The sequence below is a fragment of the Xenopus tropicalis genome, chromosome 2, assembly GCF_000004195.4.
Source record: "Xenopus tropicalis strain Nigerian chromosome 2, UCB_Xtro_10.0, whole genome shotgun sequence".
Taxonomy (NCBI): domain Eukaryota; kingdom Metazoa; phylum Chordata; class Amphibia; order Anura; family Pipidae; genus Xenopus; species Xenopus tropicalis.
In genome coordinates, this window is record NC_030678.2 from 29,687,429 (window position 1) to 29,707,511 (window position 20,083).

Below are 20,083 nucleotides of genomic sequence, written 5' to 3' on the forward strand. Positions count from 1 at the left end.
GTCAGGGGTGTCAAACTCAATCAGAGAAGGGGCCAAAATCTAAAATCCAGCCTAAATCGCGGGCCGAATGGTTTAATGAACAGTCATAAACTGACAACGTTAACCAGAAATGGGAATTTAAAATGAGTGGAACAATCTTTTCCTTAACAGTGCTGTTAACAACCAACCAACAGATAGCAGATTCTGATTTTTATGCCTGCACTTTATGCCAGGAACTGGCAGCTTCTGCTGTGTATTTTTTAGCACACCCTCTCCTGTGTACTTTTTAGCACACGCTCTCCTGTGTATTTTTTAGCACACCCTCTCCTGTGTACTTTTTAGCACACACTCTCCTTTGTATTTTTTAGCACACCCTCTCCTGTGTACTTTTTAGCACAAGCTGTGTACTTTTTAGCATACGGCCATATGCTCTCCTGTGTTTTTTTTAACACAACTCGCCTCCTGAATCTTTCCTGACTTGTGGCTTGTGATCCGTCCGTACTTGCTATCTATTACGCATGCGCATAGATTCTATGCGCATGCGTAATAGATTGCAAGTACGGCCGGCTATGCCATTGATGATTCTACTATGCCATAGCCGGACGTACTTGCTATCTAATACGCATGTGCATAGATTCTATGCGCATGCGTAATAGATAGCAAGTACGGCCGGCGAGATCGGTGCGGGCCACATTGCAAGGCCTGGCGGGCCGGATTTGGCCCGCGGGCCTTGTGTCTGACATCTATGCTTTACGTGATACTAAAGAAGGTGTAAGTACCACTTTAAATATCCACCCTTCTCACTGTATTTCCTAAAATCCATAGTGCATAAACTTAGCAGGCAGGGTTTTGTCACATTCAAATACAACATTAAATCAAGAACCAGTGTACCACATGTTATGTATCAAATTTAATGATCATCATAAAAAAATGTTTAAAAAGATTTATATTTTCACTAAAAAGGTGATAAAACTTGCGCAGATAGAATTCCTTTTCTAAACAAATGTTATGTTTTATAGACCAGTAATTAAAAAAAATATAGATGCACAAGCACAGACTCAATTGATATGATATGGAATACTGATGGGCTGGCAAAGTGCTAAGTACGGGAAGAGCAGGTTATAGTGCGAATGCTTTACTGTTCTCTTCTTAGCTTCAATATACTTGTCAATCATAAGTGCTTCTTGGGCCTAGAGCTCCATTCCATAAATTGTCAGGGTTTCCTACAATCATTTTGATATATTTATATATATGGTTGGCCAAAGTCTAAGTTGGAGGACTACTTGGCCAAAATTTTAGTTGAAGGACTACTCGTTACAATGTCAATATCGATGCTTAGCAATTGTTTTAAAACAAAATGAGCATGATTCACAGTTTGTATTGCTAGTTTAAATGGTACCTTATTAATATTATTAGCAGCAACTCAATTCTGTCCCAACTGCCTACAAATGAATAGGAGCAAACTATCAATGAGACAGTGGGGAGCAGGGTTGTGCTGGGGTTCTTGGCACTTCTTATGATGCTGCTTTTAAATGAATGGCATTAGAAGAGTTCTGGCTAAGTAAGTCCTTTTGCAGAGTAAGCTTCCTGCCGTTAGGCTATACACAAAGACATGCAACATGGTCTGTTCTCTCTCTGGAATCAGCACCGGGTTTCTTTGGTGACCTCCTGTTTTTCTTCAGTTGCCTAAATGTTAAGGATCCTTTCCATCACAGAAGCAGTGAGTAGTAAGGGCAAATGAACTTCTCAGTGGTTGCATATGTGTGCACTTAAATGTCCAAACACTGATAGGGTCAAATAGCTAGACCTTGCAAAGCAGCATGATTTGTACTCTTGCTCAGGGGCTTTATCTGCTTGGGAGTCAAGATGTTCCTCTTCTCTCTCTGGGACACTGAAAATATTTTGCACATACTTGTTTCCCATTGGGGCATTCTTTTATTTGGAATGGACACGTGTCTTCACAACTGCAGGGAAAAACAAAGCACAACCCAAAAGCAACAGTTTAATTTCAGTCATTTGATAAAGAAGTGTCCTCCTCTGCACTTAAATAGATGCTGAAAACTGATTACTAGCACAGAATTACACGGATTAATCACTGACCAAAACGTTGGCTCTCTTTCCCTGAGAGGTCATGGCCTACTCTTGCATTCCAGGAAGCATTTCTGTACACCAGAGATGAACAACTCCAAAACATTAGAGTACACCTATGGCATCCCAGAAGTGTCTATTATGTAGTGTGTTCTATTATCACCCCATCTCCCTAGACCCAGTGCCTTGGGGTTATTTTTTATTTTGCCCTGTCCTTCACTTCTCTCATCCAATCAACAACTAAATCTTGTCACTTTCACCTAAGGAACATTTTCATTTATCACTTGAGATGCCACCGAAGTTCTGATTCACTCTCTGATTACATTATTTATTGACTACTGTAACTCTTTGTTAATTGGCCTCCCCTCCAGAGACTGTTGCCTTTCCAGATAATAATGAATGCTGCTACTGGGCTCATACACCTAAGCAACCACTTCTTCTCTGCTATATCTCTCTGCCAGTCCCAGAACTTGCTTTTGCTACCTTTCAAAATAAAATGTAAACTAAAGATCTTGACATCCAAAGCAATTCACAATTCTGCTCCACCTCTGAACTATCTCCAACTACTTACCAACTGCTTTCTACTCTACTTTCTTCTCTACTATTCTACTCCTCAGCTTCTTAATCATTACCTCTTCACATACTCTCATTCAAGACTTTCCTAGGGCTGCACCCATTCTTTCATTCTCAATTTGACTTTTCCCCAATTTTTCTGCCTTTAAACAATTGCTTGAAATACATTTCTTTGGAGGACCTTACCCTGAGACTCACTGACAATCTAAAGCTATCTGAGAAAATGGGGGGCCAGATGCCATACACAGTCACTGTTTATTGGGCCTGTGGGGCTGTTTGGGTTTTTTTTATCCAAATTCCAGGGCCTATATTGACTTCTACTCTGGACCTACTCACACTAATCTATCGTAATATGCCCTGATATATCTTCAATGAAAATGTAATGCTGCGAGCCCTCTTTACCACTTGTATATCTGTATCCCATGTATAAATGACTTTAGTTGAGGATATTCCAATGCTTGTAAGAGCTAGGTAGGTATAGTTCTGTTTATTATAGAGTGCTGTTTTATGATTCAGGTACAATACACACGAAAGGAAACTCACCTGCAGGTATCAGGGAAAAATATTTTCTGTTTCTTGTAGCAGCTTTCTAGTGTTTCCTTGCATTCGCACAGGCAGCTCTCTTGGTTCAGAACATGGTGTATGCTGGGACACTTGCGCTTGCACACACACTCACAGTTGTCTTCAAATTCCATGTGGGCCCCACAGATTGCAAGTTCTGGGTCACAAAAATAATAGTGTGTAGCGAGCAAATGTGCAATCATATATTCTAAGCCAATTTCAGTCCTGTCGCTAGCTGAGGATGCTGGGGGCCAGAGCTCACAAATGCTACAAATATTTGCTACTTCTTTGAAAGCTGCTGAAATGATGACACTGTTATTTGTTGCTATTGCCTTATTTATACAAGTATTATACATTTTTAGCAGCAATGAAGGCTGCAGGTTTTTCTTTCAACATCGTGTATACATTGGCCTTTGCTCAAGTACTGGAATTAGCTTCTAATATGCTACATTTGAAAATGGAGCACATTATTTCTTATTGTACATAAGAAGCAGCTATAGAGAAAGTAAAGTCACAGACTGACTACCATCTTCCTGTACCATGATCTATTTGTACCATCATCTACATAACTCAAAATCCAAGAGACATTGTTTTTTCTCATATACAAAGGCAGGGCAAAGGCAAAGTGGCTGAAATTATTTTACAGTTTGCTCTGCTGTGCAAATGATCCTTTTTGTTGTCTGCCCTATGGCAGAGCGGTACGATAGGACTGTGTTGGGCCCAATCTTTTTGTGCTTGATTTATAATCTGACCCAAGGTGCAGAATACAGATATGTGGGAGAAACACTTTTTCAGCTTAAGGTTTTTCATTCTTACTACCTAATCATCTACACATTGGAATCTTGGACTGAATATGTCACAAATGCTCTTCTGTGCAAGACTTGGTCACAGAACCACATTCTTTTAAACATGGTAACAGTCTTCATTACTGCACTTTTAATACCTTCCCTTCTTCTATTGATTGTTGGCTCCCTTTGCGGCACACACACACACAGGTTGCTATCCCACTGCCATCCATTCTGGCAGCTTGTATCTTCCTGGTAGCAACTGAAAAAAACCCAAATTAACAATAATTAATGTAAAAATGTCACAATATGATCCAGTTGCTTGTTGGAAGAAGCTGTTGTACTCTTTGCGTGGTTCCATGGGTCATAAATTCCATGGGATATGAGCGCTGAACTTAACGGCTGCCATAAGGCTCCCTAGAATGTTGTGCCTTGCCTGCTCACCTGAATACGGCACAAACTAGGGGTTGGGAGCACAAAGCCTTTTGCAACAAGAGGTCCTCTGTATTCAGCCATGTGTCTGTCAGCATGGCAAAGCAACTGACTAAATGACTAGTGCAAAAATAGGGAGCTATCTAAATTATGTGTCACCCCTTTAACATTTCTGAGCTCCAGGTAAGAATCTAAACTCCTGTGGACCGCAAATGGTTCACTCCTGCAGCACCTACGATATCCACACATTTCAAATAAGCCATTTTTCAATATAGTTTTGTGTTTTTTATATTGATCTTATATTCCAATGGCTCTTTCTCCCCTGTGGGCTTACAATCACAAACTCACTTCTCGGCCCCTGGCAGCATTCCTGTCCTGTTGGGGAGCAAGGCAAGCATGAAAAAAGTTCCTAGGGAGTGACAAATAAGGGCTGTGATTGGTTATTTGGTAGCCCCATGTGGACAGGCAGACTATAGTAGGCTCTGTTTGGCAGTGCACATGGTCATACCTCCAAAACTTGCCTCTATGCCAGAAATGTAAGAATGGGCACCAAGTTTGAGGCCACTGGGAGCAACATCAATGCAGTTGGTGAGCAACATGTTACTCACGAGCCACTGGTTGGGGATTACTGCTATAGAACATCATTTCTAAATGCTGCCACTTTACTTAGTAGACAGGCGTGCCGTTGGGCCTCTATATCATTAATTTCATTAGTCAGAAAGCTATATTGTTCAGATCACTGTAAAAGTATCAGTGGTACTGCATACTCTGATTAAATGCAAAAATATTATTGTTAGAGCACAGGATTTTGATTTGTATGAATAAAGTACAGTTTGGAAAAGTAAGATGGAAAGACTCCTCCGGAGATCTTGACCTAGGTCCTGGCACTTCCCTCAGCCCCCCTTTGGATAACCTTGATCGTTTTTGTTTTGTTTCAGAGTTGCAGCTATTTAATTATTTCACCCTTTCCTTTATGATTATTAGTTCCAAAAAAAGTTGTATTTCTATCTCAAATTCCTATTAGAAAATAAATAGAGATAAAATAATATCACTGTTTTCATGACCTTTCAGTTCTTGTTCGCTAAAGAGCAAGGAGGCAGGTGGCCAGACCACATTAAGGCATTGCTCAGATCTTTATGATATCAAAAAGTGACCATTTTTCCTGTTATTACTGTTGTTGTATTGGATACAGTTTGTTTTTTTCTATTTTTATCTTATTTAATAAGCATTGGGTGTCCAATTTAAACACCTCTGGGGAAAAGCATCCAGTGTTCTATGCATGGACAATTTTGATTGCTCAAGAGGTTTGATAAATGTAAAACAGATGGAGAAACTCTCATATGTCATCACTCAATCTTGATGTACAAAGACTAAGGAGCTGATTGTTACCCCTTATAGGTGTTAGACTGACATGCAACGTGAAAAAACAGTAGAGAGACTTGGTATTTTAGGGGATTACTGAATGTTCTTTCATTTTCTCCATCCTGAATCAATTTATATTAACCTTGAGAAACCCCAGCAATGCAAGACCCTCTGAGGTTTATGCTACAAACATATGTATTTAGGAATGCAGACGATATTTGTCTTTTTTAAACAACACATTCTTTTTTATTGTGCAAGAAATCATATTAGACATACGGGGTCCTGCTGAGTTTAGCTCTATTTTGCAGATCCTTGACGGGGAGATTTGAGCACTCATCAGTTGAGTGACCATCGTGCTAAAGGTCTCCTATGCATTCTTTTGGTAAACTATGAATTTATTTTTCACATTAGAGAATATTGCTATCAATTCCTCTTTATGCTGAACTGTATCAATGTTAGAACTGGTTTTGCAGAGAAAGGATAATATGAGAATGAAAGCCTAGTTCATGGAGGTTCTACTCAATTATAGCCATGGGAAAGCCAAGCTAGAACCAAAACTTTCTAGGTCTGTTTTAAAGGTCTGTACGACTTGATGCATTTACAAAGTTGAATGTAAATGCTTTTTATTTTGTAAATTTCTTGAGGAGTTAGTTTTGGCTTCTTACTTTGGAGTGGGACTGTGCCCTTCTCTGACAAAGAACCTGAGGGACCTTTCATGCAATTCCAATTTTTGACCTCATCATGCTGCTTGTTGCTTTTATAGCTGAGGAGCATGTACTTTATAAAACCAAGTCCTCCCACCGAGTCTAGTTCATGGAGGAGGATCTACTTAATTATAGCCAAGGGAAAGCTAGAGCCAAAGCTGTATAGATCTGTAGGACTGTTGATGCATCCACAAAATTAAATATAAATTCTTAAAAAATTACTTAAAGAGTTAGTTTTGGCTCCTGGCTTAGGAGAGGGGATATTCCCTGTTTGACAAAGAACCTGAGGGACCTGTCATACAATTCCAAATCTTGGCCTCTTTATGCTGAGTGTTGCTTTTATAGCTGAAGAGGAGCATGTACTTTATTAAACCAAGTCCTCCCACAGAGTGAAAATAGCTTATTCTTTTCATTAGCCAGCAACTGTGCTGAGACATGGACTAGAAAGTCTGCTGTTAGGCTGAGTCCACCAAATGCTTGCATATCTTTGGCTAATAGCACACACGTCATTTCTATCATAGGAGAACTTTCTGGAACACACAGTTCCATGTTCTATATTAACTTACATGAAGGGTCACTGGAGGGGACTTGTTTCCCCTCAGGTTGTTCATTTGAGGGCTGCAGACTGGGTGCCCATGACTTCAATAAGGATTATCCAATAAATATAACACAATGATGAAGTAAGTGACCACTAATGTGCGCAATCTAAAAACACCTCTGCCAAATAAAGAGATCTATTGGAAGTGCTCCACCTACAACTCAAGTGGCAGGGCCAGGAGGTGCATTGTTTTAAGGGCTCTGGCACACGGGGGAGATTAGTCGCCCGCGATTAACTCCCTGTTCGCGGGCGACTAATCTCCCCGAGTTGCCTACCCCTGCCATCCCACCGGTGAACATGTAAGTCGCCGGCGGGATGGCACATGCGGCGGCGCGATTTCGCGCAAATCGCCCCGCCGCGTCTGCCATCCCGCAGACGCGGAGATGGAAAGTCATTTTGGCATTTTACTGCCACATTAGTGCCACCTATAACACTATATTTATTCTGCAGAAAGCTTTATCATACCTGAGTAAACAGCCCTAGAAGCTTTCTCTGTTTGTTTAAGATTGCAGCTGCCATAATAGCTTGGTCTTCATAGCTTCCTGCTTGCAGTTTAGCTGTTATAGCTAAGATTACACATTCCTAAGGGAGGGATGAGTGAGTTTTATGAATTCTTATGGGAGGGGGAGCAGGAGAAAAAAGGAGACCAGAATTCCTGTGTTTCTTTTGAAAGAGGAGTCTTACTTAGTTTTTACCTTAACTTCTCCTTTACAGTTATTAAGTTTTTGTGAAGTTTTTTATTGGTTTATGCTTGTACAAAAAAGTTATAATGAACATAGTTGAAAAGAATATAGATCAGAGATGAGTTACCCGTATTCTGGATAGTGGACAGATCTTCGTATGATGGCCTTCGAGAGCCGCGGAGAACTCGGTGTGCATTTGCAGCTTGTGTGATTGGCTATTTTGATAGTTACAGGCTCTGGTGCTTGAGTTAATGGAACTGAGATTTCAAAGAGCTAAAGAATGAGAAAAACATGATCAGTTTTTGTTAAATTGTATTTTTACATTTTTCTTTATGTGCCTTTGAAGCTTGAAAATTGAGGTGATGTAATTGAAAGTCATGGGGCAAATGTCTCTCACCAACCTGCTGGTTTGCTTCTTCTGGTCCAGAGCAGTTGCTTCCACTGGGGACTTGGCAGGTGGGCACCCCTCAATTTTTGCTGATTGTACAAAAATATTCATATGTTTTACCCATGATCATTCCTGTGGTTCCCAATGACAAGGTAGTTTCGGGTGCTTTCATGTCCATGGGAGAACATAATTTCCCACAAAAGTGATACTGACATTTTTATTTTGTTTACAGAGATATATTTCTGTAGGGGAGGGTATTATAAGTAATGTATCAGTGATGACAAAAAGTTCTGCAGCCCAATTAATTCTATCCAGGATGCAACATCCTTGCAGCAGGATCTTGACCAACTGGCAATCTGAGCAGCTAAGTGGCAGATGAGATTTAATGTGGATAAATGTAAGGTCATGCACCTGGGATGTAAAAATATGCAAGCCCCGTATACCCTTAATGGGACTGCACTAGGTAAATCCATAATGGAGAAGGACTTTGGAGTCCTTGTAGATAATAAACTTGGCTGTAGCAAGCAATGCCAGGCAGCAGCTGCAAGGGCAAACAAGGTTTTGAGCTGTATTAAAAGGGGTATAGATTCACGGGAGGAAGGGTTATACTTCCACTGGTGGGGTTTTTTGTCTTCCTTTTGATATATAGGCATTGCAGTTGAACTTGATTAACGTGTCCTTTTTCACTAACTTATTATGTTACCCTCCTCTCTGCCCTCCTTGGACACTCCAGCTGCATTAAGGTATTGGCTTGCGGGAAAACTTTGGGAGGACAAAAAGCCAAATATGTTTTACCACCAGCAATTTCCATTATGGCCAGTTGGTAAGCACTTGCAGGAGACTGCGGTAGTGCAGATTTTAGCGGGCGCCTAATCTCCTCTTGTGCCAGTACCCTTAGCCATCATGTTGGACTTGGGAAGAAGTACAAAGTTATTATGGGGTTCCTGCCAGCCCCCAAACCCAGCATTATTGTTCCAGCCAGAGAACAAGGACAGTCCAAATGGGTAGGGTGCTAGGTGATAAGTGATAATGAGACATTTCTATACAAAAGAGGTATATCATTGAGTCAAGAACAGCATGGCTGTGTGTGTTTCTGTGGATATGGCCGTGTCTTACAGTTTTATATGAATCACAGTTGTAATGAAATTAGACACTAAAGATACTAGTTTGTGCTCCAGCCTGCTTGAAAACCAGAAGAAAATGTTGTAATAATCCAATGCAGTACATAGAATTGTCTGTAGCAATTTGTCATTATTTGAAGCGTCTTTAGATCCGACATCTGGCTTCTCTCATGCTGTCAGATTAGCTACACTTTTATTAATGTAGCTGGAGACCAACATTTTTTTAATGATTTGTGGAATGGATTTAAAAAAATGCTACCAATGTGCTTTTTCAGCCTATTGTGATACTCATAAAAAGGTCAGCAGTCAAATAGTGGGGAAGATTTCTAATGAGATAAGGAAAGGGGGGAGGCTGCTGGAACACAAGGTTCTTATCTGCTGTAAACATCTGGTTCTGTTTATTTATTGTGAAGCCAGAGGGGCCAACGACTACAATACCAGCGCTGAACAATGAGCATCCTAAACTCACAATTAGCAATTGAGCAAGTTCAAGTCTGTACGTGTATAAGGAAATTCAGCAAGCAAATGTATAGATATTATCCAACCAGCAAGGAGTACAATTTTCTGATAATGGCATCCTAGCATATGGGTATTGTACAGAGCTGAGCAAATTGGGGATTACGCCTTAAGTGTTTTAATTATGACCCTTCAAACACATTCTACAAACCATCCAAAATATCAATAAGAATCAATAATCTACACAATGTAACACCCATTTCTCTAAAGGCCATGTATGTAAGTCAAGCTTTTTTTTGGTAATGGTTTCATGACCCTAAGGACAAGGAAAGGAATTTACATTAAGCCCCTCAGTTACACAGACCCCCAGCTGTGGCCGTGTTGTGCATTCCCCGCCGTGCAGAGGAATCTAAGCCACTTTAGTGATGTATAACAGAATATAGAGCTTATTTGCTGAATATTTATAACATGCTCCATGCAGAGAGCTAAACCCCAGGGTGCTAGTAAAGAGCTCACTCTTGCACCTCTTAGCACTCTTGCACTTGCGCCCCCAGGGGTTGTAAATGACCTCTTGTATATCTCTGTGTTTTTTCATTATACATGTTATAATAATAGTATCATGTGACGATGACACATTTTTGTTCACAAAAGATATATAGAAGAAGCCATTTATGCAACTCTTTAGTGTTCATTAATAGAGCACTTCTAACTGGGGTCTGGCACTACTTTTTAGATAAAAAGTACGATACAAGGGGCAGAGGGAAGCCCCATCAAACCTCCTGCCATATAACAGTACAGGGCCCCATTGCTGCCTTTGCCTGCCACCACTGCCTAACTTTGGTGTCTTAATAATGTGCAAAGGATGGGGGGTACCTAAGTGCCATATTCATGGGGACCACAGGACTCCATCTCCATTTTAGAGGACAGAGACATGTAGCAATTCTTTACGTATAGGTCACAATATAGTATCATAGGGATAGCAAATGGGTTATACTGTGCCCCTGCCTTGCATGTAGTGAATGACCCCCATTTTTCATTTTTTTTTTTTATGTTACTTAACCCTAAAAATCCAGTTGGTTCAGATTAGATTTCTTATTACAACAGATCTTTCCTGGATGAGACAATATTTGTACATGTCCCAGTGTTAAGTCAGCTTGCACAAGAGGATCATGTATTTATTTGATATACTTATTGTAGCTTATAAGCAATATTTTGGACTTACCGTCTTGAATATATATGAAGTGCTGGTATTTACACATGAGATTCCTTCTTCATTGCAGCAGCCTCCACATCTAAACACAGATACACAGGGAGGCTTAAAAAAGGTGTTGGTTGAGGTGCCCAGGTCCTTCCCAACATCCACGCAAGTTTCCCTGGGAATACACTGAGTCTTCTGCCATTCCTCATCTATAACTGTTGAATTACAGGAATAGCAATGAATGTTACTAGCAAGAAAGTTTACAATGAAATGGCACTATTAGTTTTTGAAAGCAATTAATGGCATTTGTTTTAGTCTTCTGTAAATCAGGAGAACCCCCACTAGCCCTTTTGGTCCCAACAGGGAACCTTACCTCACTTCACAGGTAACCGGCAGTGTACAGACTAGGTAATATTGCAAAAGGTAGGGGGGCAAGAATTAAGTCAAAAACAGGTATAACTCAAATACCAGGAAACACACAATTACAGGCTTGAGCAGGATCTGAGTAACCAGAAACCAGCTTGGGTAAAGCAAGATTCAAAGGGATTTAGGGGCCAAAAAGTGACACATTTTCAGCCAATGGAAACACCCCAGTGTCAAAACTAATCTCCGGAGTATCATTATGCTCACTGTTGGGTCATTAACTAACAGCCATTGTGAATGCATACAGTACATAAATGTCACCTAGAACTGAAGAGTATCCAATGGTTGTTGTGTATAAAAGGAGCAGAACATGGCAGACTAGTGGGGAACCTAACATTTGTTGAAGTGAAACTTGGCTGAAAGATTAACATTGAACTGTTAAGGCCAAAGGCACTTTGCCATTTTATAATTTAAAGCTAAATACCTTACGGTTAGGTAATAAAAGGTGCAAATAATGCTACAGGTAACCTATAGCAACCATTTAGCAAGTTAGCATTTACTGGTCACCTGTTACAAAGAATGTCCGCCAACACAGCTGGTCATGTGAATGTAGAGAAACCCTCGCACCATAGAAATCGGTGAAATTCTAGGCTCTTCTCAGATGGAACAACTTTTACTGATTTTGAAATGCAAACAATAAAATGTGAATTGTTGACTGATACAAAACATTTCATTTTATTCTTTAATGGATCCCAAAGGCTACAAATAAACTGCCTTTGTTTCAAAAATAAACTAGAAAAGTACTTTTTATCTGTATTTTCTCTTTGTTATAAGCCAACGTGGTGGATCAGCATGTTCCCAGGTTATCAATTTAGGATGACATCTCATTATGAGATTTTTTTTTTTTTAATTCTACATTTTTGTGTGCATCTGGAAAGCATTAAAATAGAAAAATGCATTGTTGCCTTTTAAAACACATAAACATCTTGTGCACACAATATCTGGGATATAGAATATACATGAGCATTCCACTGAGAACAAATAAGGGGTCAACAGTGCAGCCAGACTATGGATACAAGTGTGTTTCAAATGGGCATTAAGGTCAACTAAAGTTAAAATACAATGTTCTCAAAGTATTGGCCAGTATGTCAAAATCTAACTATCCAGTGGGCTGATGGGGGGACTTTTTGGGCTCCCATGTACTTGAAATGCCAGGGCCTATTTTGAATCCCTGTCCAGTCTTGGAGACCAGTGCCAGTAGCCTGCCTCCCATTCAGTTCCCCTATGATACTATTCCCAAACTAAAGAAAAGATTATTGCCTAGTTGGTAGAAAATATCCCTCTGTCCATAGAATATCTGGATCTGAGGGCTAACATATGCGCACAACCAATTCGGAAGGAATATAATTTATTCCTATAATACACCTTGCCTTGCGCCGCAAAATGTATCCCGGTGGGGTCTTTGGCTGGGCTACGTGTATCAGTGATGACTCTGATCAGGACTTTTTTTGGTGCATGTGAATTCTGTGTGAAAACACATTATTTTGTACTGTGTACACCAGCTTTTTATAGTTTTAAAAAGTGTGCACAAAAGAAAATTTTTGTGCACACAGCTAAGAAGAAGTTGGAGGAAACATTGCTTGGGAAGATATTCTTGGAGAACTTACCCAACATGACTGGCACTAGAACCATTTTATGAAAAATAAAGTAAAGTAATAAAGTAAATATATAAAATTTCAATGCAGCTTTTTGGGAGTGGGACTATTGATGATTTTGTTCCATTGTGACTTGAGTTTCATTGTCCTGGGGTCTCAGTGGATAACCTCCTTTGTCTCTTCTGCCACTCTACACTCAACTGCTTCACACAATTGCGGTTGTGCAAAGTTTACTGCATTTATTACAGTTACTTGTGTCCTAATTCTATACTTGCACTTTCTTATAGTTGTGTTAGACACCACCTCTGCCATTGTCCTGCCTCCATTCCGAATGTAGAACAAGTGTGTCTATTGATTCAGGGGAACCCTGAATTTACTTGCTTTTTTTTTACAGTGGTTTGCTAGGCTCCCATTACACACATATTAGGGAATCTTTGGGTCATTGGCAAGACAAAAACTGCAACTGAATCAGAACAAAAATAAAGCCTATAGACCATAACTATTTATCTAGCTTTTGATGCTTCTATTAGGCAAACCAACAAGAGAATGAAAATTGTAAGGAATTATCCAAATACAAGTATGGGGTAAATTATCCAGAACTCGTTATCCAGAAAGTTCCAAATTATAGGAAGACCATCATCCCATAGGCTATATTTCAATCAAATAATTCAAATTTTTAAAAATGATATCCTTTTTCTCTGTAATAATAAAACAGTACCTTGTACTTGATCCCAACTAAGATATAATTAATCCTTATTGGGGGCAGAACAGCCCTATTGGGTTTATTTAATGGTTAAATGATTCCCTTTTCTCTGTAATAATAAAACAGTACCTGTACTTGGTCCCAACTAAGATATAATTACCCCTTATTGGGGGCAGAACAGCCCTATTGGGTTTATTTAATGGTTAAAAGATTCCCTTTTCTCTGTAATAATAAAACAGTACCTGTACTTGATCCCAACTAAGATATAATTACCCCTTATTGGGGGCAGAACAGCCCTATTGGGTTTATTTAATGGTTAAATGATTCCCTTTTCTCTGTAATAATAAAACAGTACCTGTACTTGATCCCAACTAAGATATAATTACCCCTTATTGGGGGCAGAACAATCCTATTGGTTTTATTTCATGGTTAAATGATTCCCTTTTCTCTGTAATAATAAAACAGTATCTGTACTTGATCCCAACTAAGATATAATTACCCCTGATTGGGGGCAGAACAGCCCTATTGGGTTTATTTCATGGTTAAATTATTCCCTTTTCTCTGTAATAATAAAACAGTACCAGTACTTGATCCCAACTAAGAGATAGTTAATCTTTATTGGAGCCAAAACAATCCTATTGGGTTCGATGAATGTTGAAATAATTTTTTAGTAGAGTTATGGTATGGAGATCCAAATTACGGAAAGGCCCCCTATTTGGAAAACCCCAGGTCCTGAGCATTCTGGATAACAGGTCCAATACCTGTACTGAGATTTATTCATCAGGTACTTCTTTTTCCTCTTTCAAAAAAAAATTCTATATGGTGCTATAGATATATGTTGCCATTTTATAGATATAGATTAGTGTAATTTCAAAAGAAATAAGAAATATAATTGGCTGATATGTAGCGCGGGCGTATGTGATAGAAGAGAACAAATTCTGTTTAATGTATCCTGTTAGCAAAATATATGGAACTGATCCCAGAATCAGGGTTAAAAGAAGGAAAATAAATGGCTAAATACTTGGAAGTGCGTCTGTTTTTAAATAGTTATCATCAACAAATACACGCTAAAAGGCTGAGCTTAGTGAGTTTGTAAGCAGATGGGCCTTAGGTAAGACTTTATGAAGTGCGCTTTGACACATTTCATGCTGACCAGACCTCATTATTTTCGGTGAGATGTGCGCTCTACAAAAAGAATGTCTAAATATATACACTTAAACTGTCACCATCTGTCATTTGGAGCTGCCAGTTGATTCTTATTATCAGTCCCATATCTTAATATTCTAATCCAAGCTAGATGTTAGCCTATCCATCAAAAGGTGTAACCATAAATCCCCACATAATTACAAAATGTAACTTAACGAAATGTTCCAAAGGAGTCTGCGGCACTCTAAAAAGGACAAGTCATTCGCTAATTATTAGCACGGTACAACCATCTGAACAAGCAAAGAACCTTTTGGAATTCCTGACTCAACTCTCCTTGTGTGACCTGAGCTTCTCTTCTTTAACTGTCCCCATTAAGCTTCAGCTAACAATGTGTTCCAAGTCCTCTGAGATAAAGGTGCCTAATGTTCTGTCTGCAATAAAAAGTTCTGCATTCCCATATTATAGTGCTGTCCAACTGGTGGCCCGCGACCCCCCTCTGTGTGGCCCCCCCACCTGTCTGGCTGCTTTGATGGCTTACCTTTATGTAAGCTCTAAGTGGTATCAGTACTGAGATTAGTTGCCCCCCTGCATTGTTCTCACCTCAGATTCAGGCTGTAATCCCCCTGTATTGTTTAAAAATGTAATCCCCTGTGTGGTTCATACTTTTTAATCCATTGTTCACCCCCTGCAGTGTTCACACCTCAGGCTCAGGCTGTAATCACCCACATTGTTCACCTGTTCACACCTCAGACATTGAATGTACTGCCTGGTCTATGCTGCCTGTGTGTATGGCACACAGAGGTAGAGCAGGCAGAGTATGGCACACACAGGCAGCATAGGGCAGGCAGGGTATGGCACACAGACAGGGTAGGGCAGGCAGAGTATGGCACACACAGGCAGCATAGGGCAGGCAGAGTATGGCACACACAGGCAACATAGGGCAGGCAGAGTATGGCACACACTGGCAGCATAGGGCAGGGAGGGTATGGCACACAGACAGGGTAGGGCAGGCAGAGCATGGCACACACACGCAGCTAAGGGCAGGCAGAGTATGGCACATACAGGCAGCATAGGGCAGGTAGAGTATGGCACACACAGGCAGCATAGGGAAGGGAGGGTATGGCACACACAGGCAGGGTAAGGCAGGCAGAGCATGACACACAGGCAGCTAAGGGCAGGCAGAGTATGGCACACACACAGGCAGGGTAGGGCAGGCAGAGTATGGCACACACAGGCAGCATAGGGTAGGCAGAATATGGCACACACAGGCAAGGTAGGGCAGGTAGAGTATGGCACACACAGGCATCATAGGACAGGCAAAGTATGGCACACACTGGCAGCATAGGGCAGGCAGAGTATGGCACACACAGGCAGGGAAGGGCAGGCAGAGAATGGTGCATAGGACAGGCAGAGTATGGCACACACTGGCAGCATAGGGCAGGCAGAGTATGGCACACACAGGCAGCATAGGGCAGGCAGAGTACTGCCTGTGTGTGCCATACTCTGCCTGCCTTATGCTGCCTCTGGGAGGTGAACCTGGCGGGGGTTTGTTCTGCGAGTTTATTAGCAGTTGGAAATAGCCATTAAATGGTCCCTAAGGTGTGTAATTATGTGCTGGGGGTTATTGTGCTTTACACAGGGGAGGAGGAGGCATATGGATTTAAGGGTATGTCTTAATATGACATAAAATAATTCTTTCAGAAATGAATGATGGTTGATATCCCTGCAGTGAGGACCATGCATTTGGGTTTTTGCTGCACTACCACCATTGTGATAAAATGGGTGTGGTTTGAAGTAGGCGTGGTTTAAAAGGGGAGTGGTCAAAACTGGCTTCCATTAGCGGCCCTCCACCATGTATGCTAGAGAAATTCCGGCCCTCAGCACCGCAGAAGTTGGACAGCACTGCCATATTAGATAAGGAATTAGGTATGTGCAAGCTAGGGTGTTCTTTCCTTAGTATCTTTTGTTTGTAGCAGCACTATTGTTGCAATACAAAGGGGCACATATACTTACTATTGGATTTTTTCTCTTGATTCAGATTTTCAGTTACATTTCATAATTATGTGGGGATTTATGGTTACACCTTTTGATGGATAGGCTAACTTCTAGCTTGGATTAGAATATTAAGATATGGGACTGATAATAAGAATCAACTGGCAGCTCCAGATGACAGATGGTGACATTTTCAGCGTTAAATGTCGGCAAAAAAAGTGATTTCTTTGAGAATTATTATGTTTTTTAAATGGCTAAGAATCCTAATTCACCATCTAAAACTTGCCGAGTCCATGTAGAAGTCAATGGCAGATGTCCCTTTACTTTCCTGGAAGATCTATCTAGGAGTCATATGAGCTACAGGTATATAACTATGTCATTAATAAATTGACTAAATTTATTAATTTTTTAAAATTGACTGCTTCAGTAGGATCCAGATGAAAAAAAGCCAATATTTTATGCCATTGACACATTATATAAAACTATCCATGGGAATGTACCTAGAATAGTGTGTGGGAATGTGACCTGTGAGTTAATTGGCTGATGGCTAACAGATTTAAATTTGTTCTGTTCATAAAGGAGAAACATGTATGAACGTTTTCGACCAATTCATATGTGTAATTCCCCTTGTGCTATCTCGTCTCAGTCAGAAGACCCATTTACGTTCCCCGGCATTATCTCTTCCAAAGTTAGAAAATGAAAATAAGAGATATTATAAACTACAGATTCTGCCCCCTATTTCATAACCCTCAATGCTGTTATCAGCAGACATAATAGTTTATATGTCTAATCAGCTCAATACTAACATTCTTTCGCCACTCAGTTCCCATGGCCACAGTTGTAGGGATATTTTTAGATCCTGTATATTTAATTATGAGACATATTTATCAGCCATCGCTAAACACTTCTTAAATCTCTTATCAGCTATCACACAGCACTTCTTAAATCTATCAAACTTGAGTTATTTTCAAGTACATTCTCCAAGTCCTTTTGGCTTCTTTGGGGTCAGCATAACTTACAACTTAAACGATATCATTTAATCAAATAAAAAGTTGCCTTATTCATCAGAGTGCATCTTATGCTTCGCTTTAGTAAAGGACCTAAGGCTTATAAATAAAGTCAGACTCTTGCTTACAATAATTAATATCATGAAAACCTAAAGATTGTTGTAATATCGTCCCTTATTAATTAAGGAATTATCATTCAGCCATTCTGAGAGTAATGTAAAATAATGCTGGGAAGATGCAGTAAACCAATAATTTGGCAAATATGGATTAGCGCCCTGCAGCGCCCTTTGGGTACCTATACTTCAGTATAGTTATTTGACCTCTGTGGATAAGTGATCTTTCATTGTTTTGCAAGCAATAAGGATTCATTATACCCGAGTTGGGATCAAGTACATGCTACTGTTTTATTGTCACAGAGGGAAAAGGATTATGTTTTAAAACTTTTGATTATTTGATTAAAATGGACTCTGTGGGAGATGGCCTTTGGAGCTTTTTCCATTTAATGAATCCAATACCTGTGTAGATACTGAATATGTAGATTGTAATTAAATGACAGGTTTTGCAGAACGTTCTGCTTTACTTCTACTTTTGTGTGTTCTGCCCACCCTTGATGATTTAACTTCCAAGCTAATGCTGAGCCACTCCTGTGTTTCTAGGTGCAGATGTCTGGATGCAGTTTGGGTTGTAAGTATGGCTGCTGCAGGAATACTGGGTAAAATTGCAGTCCGCAGGGGCTAGTCGTTGGTCACGAACAGTAGACACAGGTAGGTTCTATTGATTTAGATCTGTGCAGGTTTCTTCCATTTAAAAAAAAAAAAATGTTAGCCCCATTTTTCATGCAGCAGTGTCAACCCAGGGCCCAATATTCCGTGGCACTTTGTTTTGTCCAAAATACAAAAGTCCAACTGCATAAAGAACGCCTTAAGCCGTTGGCAGGTCTGTACTGGCAGTCTGTGGATACTGGCAAATGCCAGAGGGGCTGCTACAACATTCCATATAGATATTCTATTTATTGGACTGGTGGGGGGGGGGGGGCTGTTTGGGCCTGGCAGTTGGGTTTCTGTGCACTCCCACAGAGAGGATCAGGCACCAACCTGAGTTCCAGTTCTGGTTAGGCACTGTGGGGGTGTCTGTGGCCTACATTTCAAGACTGCTGTAACCCCAAAAATGTCTTGAGGTGACACTGTTGCATTATTGAAATAGTACAAAAAATTAGTCTCAGTATCTTTTTGATTTGTTTAATTTCACCCAGTCTTGGGTGAAATGAAACAAATACAGTCTTCTATAAATCTCTGTATGGGTGTCTTTATGTCACAAATACATAATTTTGTTTTGATAACTATGGTGCATCAAAATTTTTAATAAGTGACATTTTCTCTGACTTACCCTTTAATATTTCAATGTCATAGAAAGCAGCTGCAAATCGTGTTGAGCGATGAGAAGCAGACCTGGAATCTGAGCCAATGTAAGATTTAAGCTTTGATCTGCATCTCCAAAGTTTCAGTTCCCTGGGATGAGTTATTCGAAGAAACTCCTCGAGATTTGCAGCAGATCTGATTTTCTGCTCCAGCTCAGTCTGGGATGCCCCCTAAAGAACAAATTGGTAGTGATTGAAAAATGTTACATAAATTCCCTTGGGAACTTAGCACTCAACAATTAGCTCTGCAGACTTCACATGAACATTAGCCTAACACCACCCCTATGCAGCTCTACTACTGTGTAAAGTGATGCATCTGGCACATATTTCTTAACAAGTTTCCAATGGCTAACCAGGGCAGCAGAAAAATTGCAGCAGCATAACTACTGGGCGAATAGCCCCCCAGGAAAAAAATCTTCAGAAGGGCTCGGCATGCACAGGGACCCCTATCTTCCCCCCCACCTGTCTGTGCCCTTGCTACCCAACATCTGTCTGCAGGTAAAAGAGTGGTTGGGGTGGGAGGATTTCTTTACAACTATAGAGGAAGCAGACCTCCACAGCTGTGGGGTCTGCTTCCCCTATAGTTAGGCCTTTGAGCCTAGATTTCTATTGGTCTTAATGCTGGTTCCCCAAGGTTTAACAGAGAGAATAATTGGAGGAAAGAAGAGAAGGGCAGAATAAGAGAGAAGACAATAGAGAAAATCAAGAAAAAATTTTAAAAAAGGTGGAATTAGAGACAGAAGTGGAAAGAAGAAAGGGAAGAGAAGAATCCAAGACAAGGTATTACAGGAAGAATTCATGCAGAGGGGAGAAGTTAAATAATTTGGAAATAATGATGTGTGGGTTGACTGCAACCCATGGAACCCGTGAGT

At 40.3% G+C, this 20,083-nt stretch overlaps 1 protein-coding gene across 1 annotated transcript in view; it reads right to left on the minus strand.

Annotated features, from left to right (window-relative positions):
- Nucleotides 1-874: 874 nt before the first annotated feature.
- Nucleotides 875-20,083, minus strand: part of vegfd (vascular endothelial growth factor D) — a 32,418-nt gene continuing 13,209 nt past the window's right edge. Inside the window, exons 2-7 of the mRNA XM_002942563.5 lie at nt 19,181-19,382; nt 10,953-11,143; nt 7,893-8,038; nt 4,145-4,248; nt 3,184-3,358; nt 875-1,943 (exon numbers count right to left, since the gene is read on the minus strand). Coding sequence (XP_002942609.3) covers nt 1,841-1,943; nt 3,184-3,358; nt 4,145-4,248; nt 7,893-8,038; nt 10,953-11,143; nt 19,181-19,382 — 921 coding nt within the window. The 3' untranslated portion in view covers nt 875-1,840. The remainder of the gene's footprint in view (nt 1,944-3,183; nt 3,359-4,144; nt 4,249-7,892; nt 8,039-10,952; nt 11,144-19,180; nt 19,383-20,083) is intronic.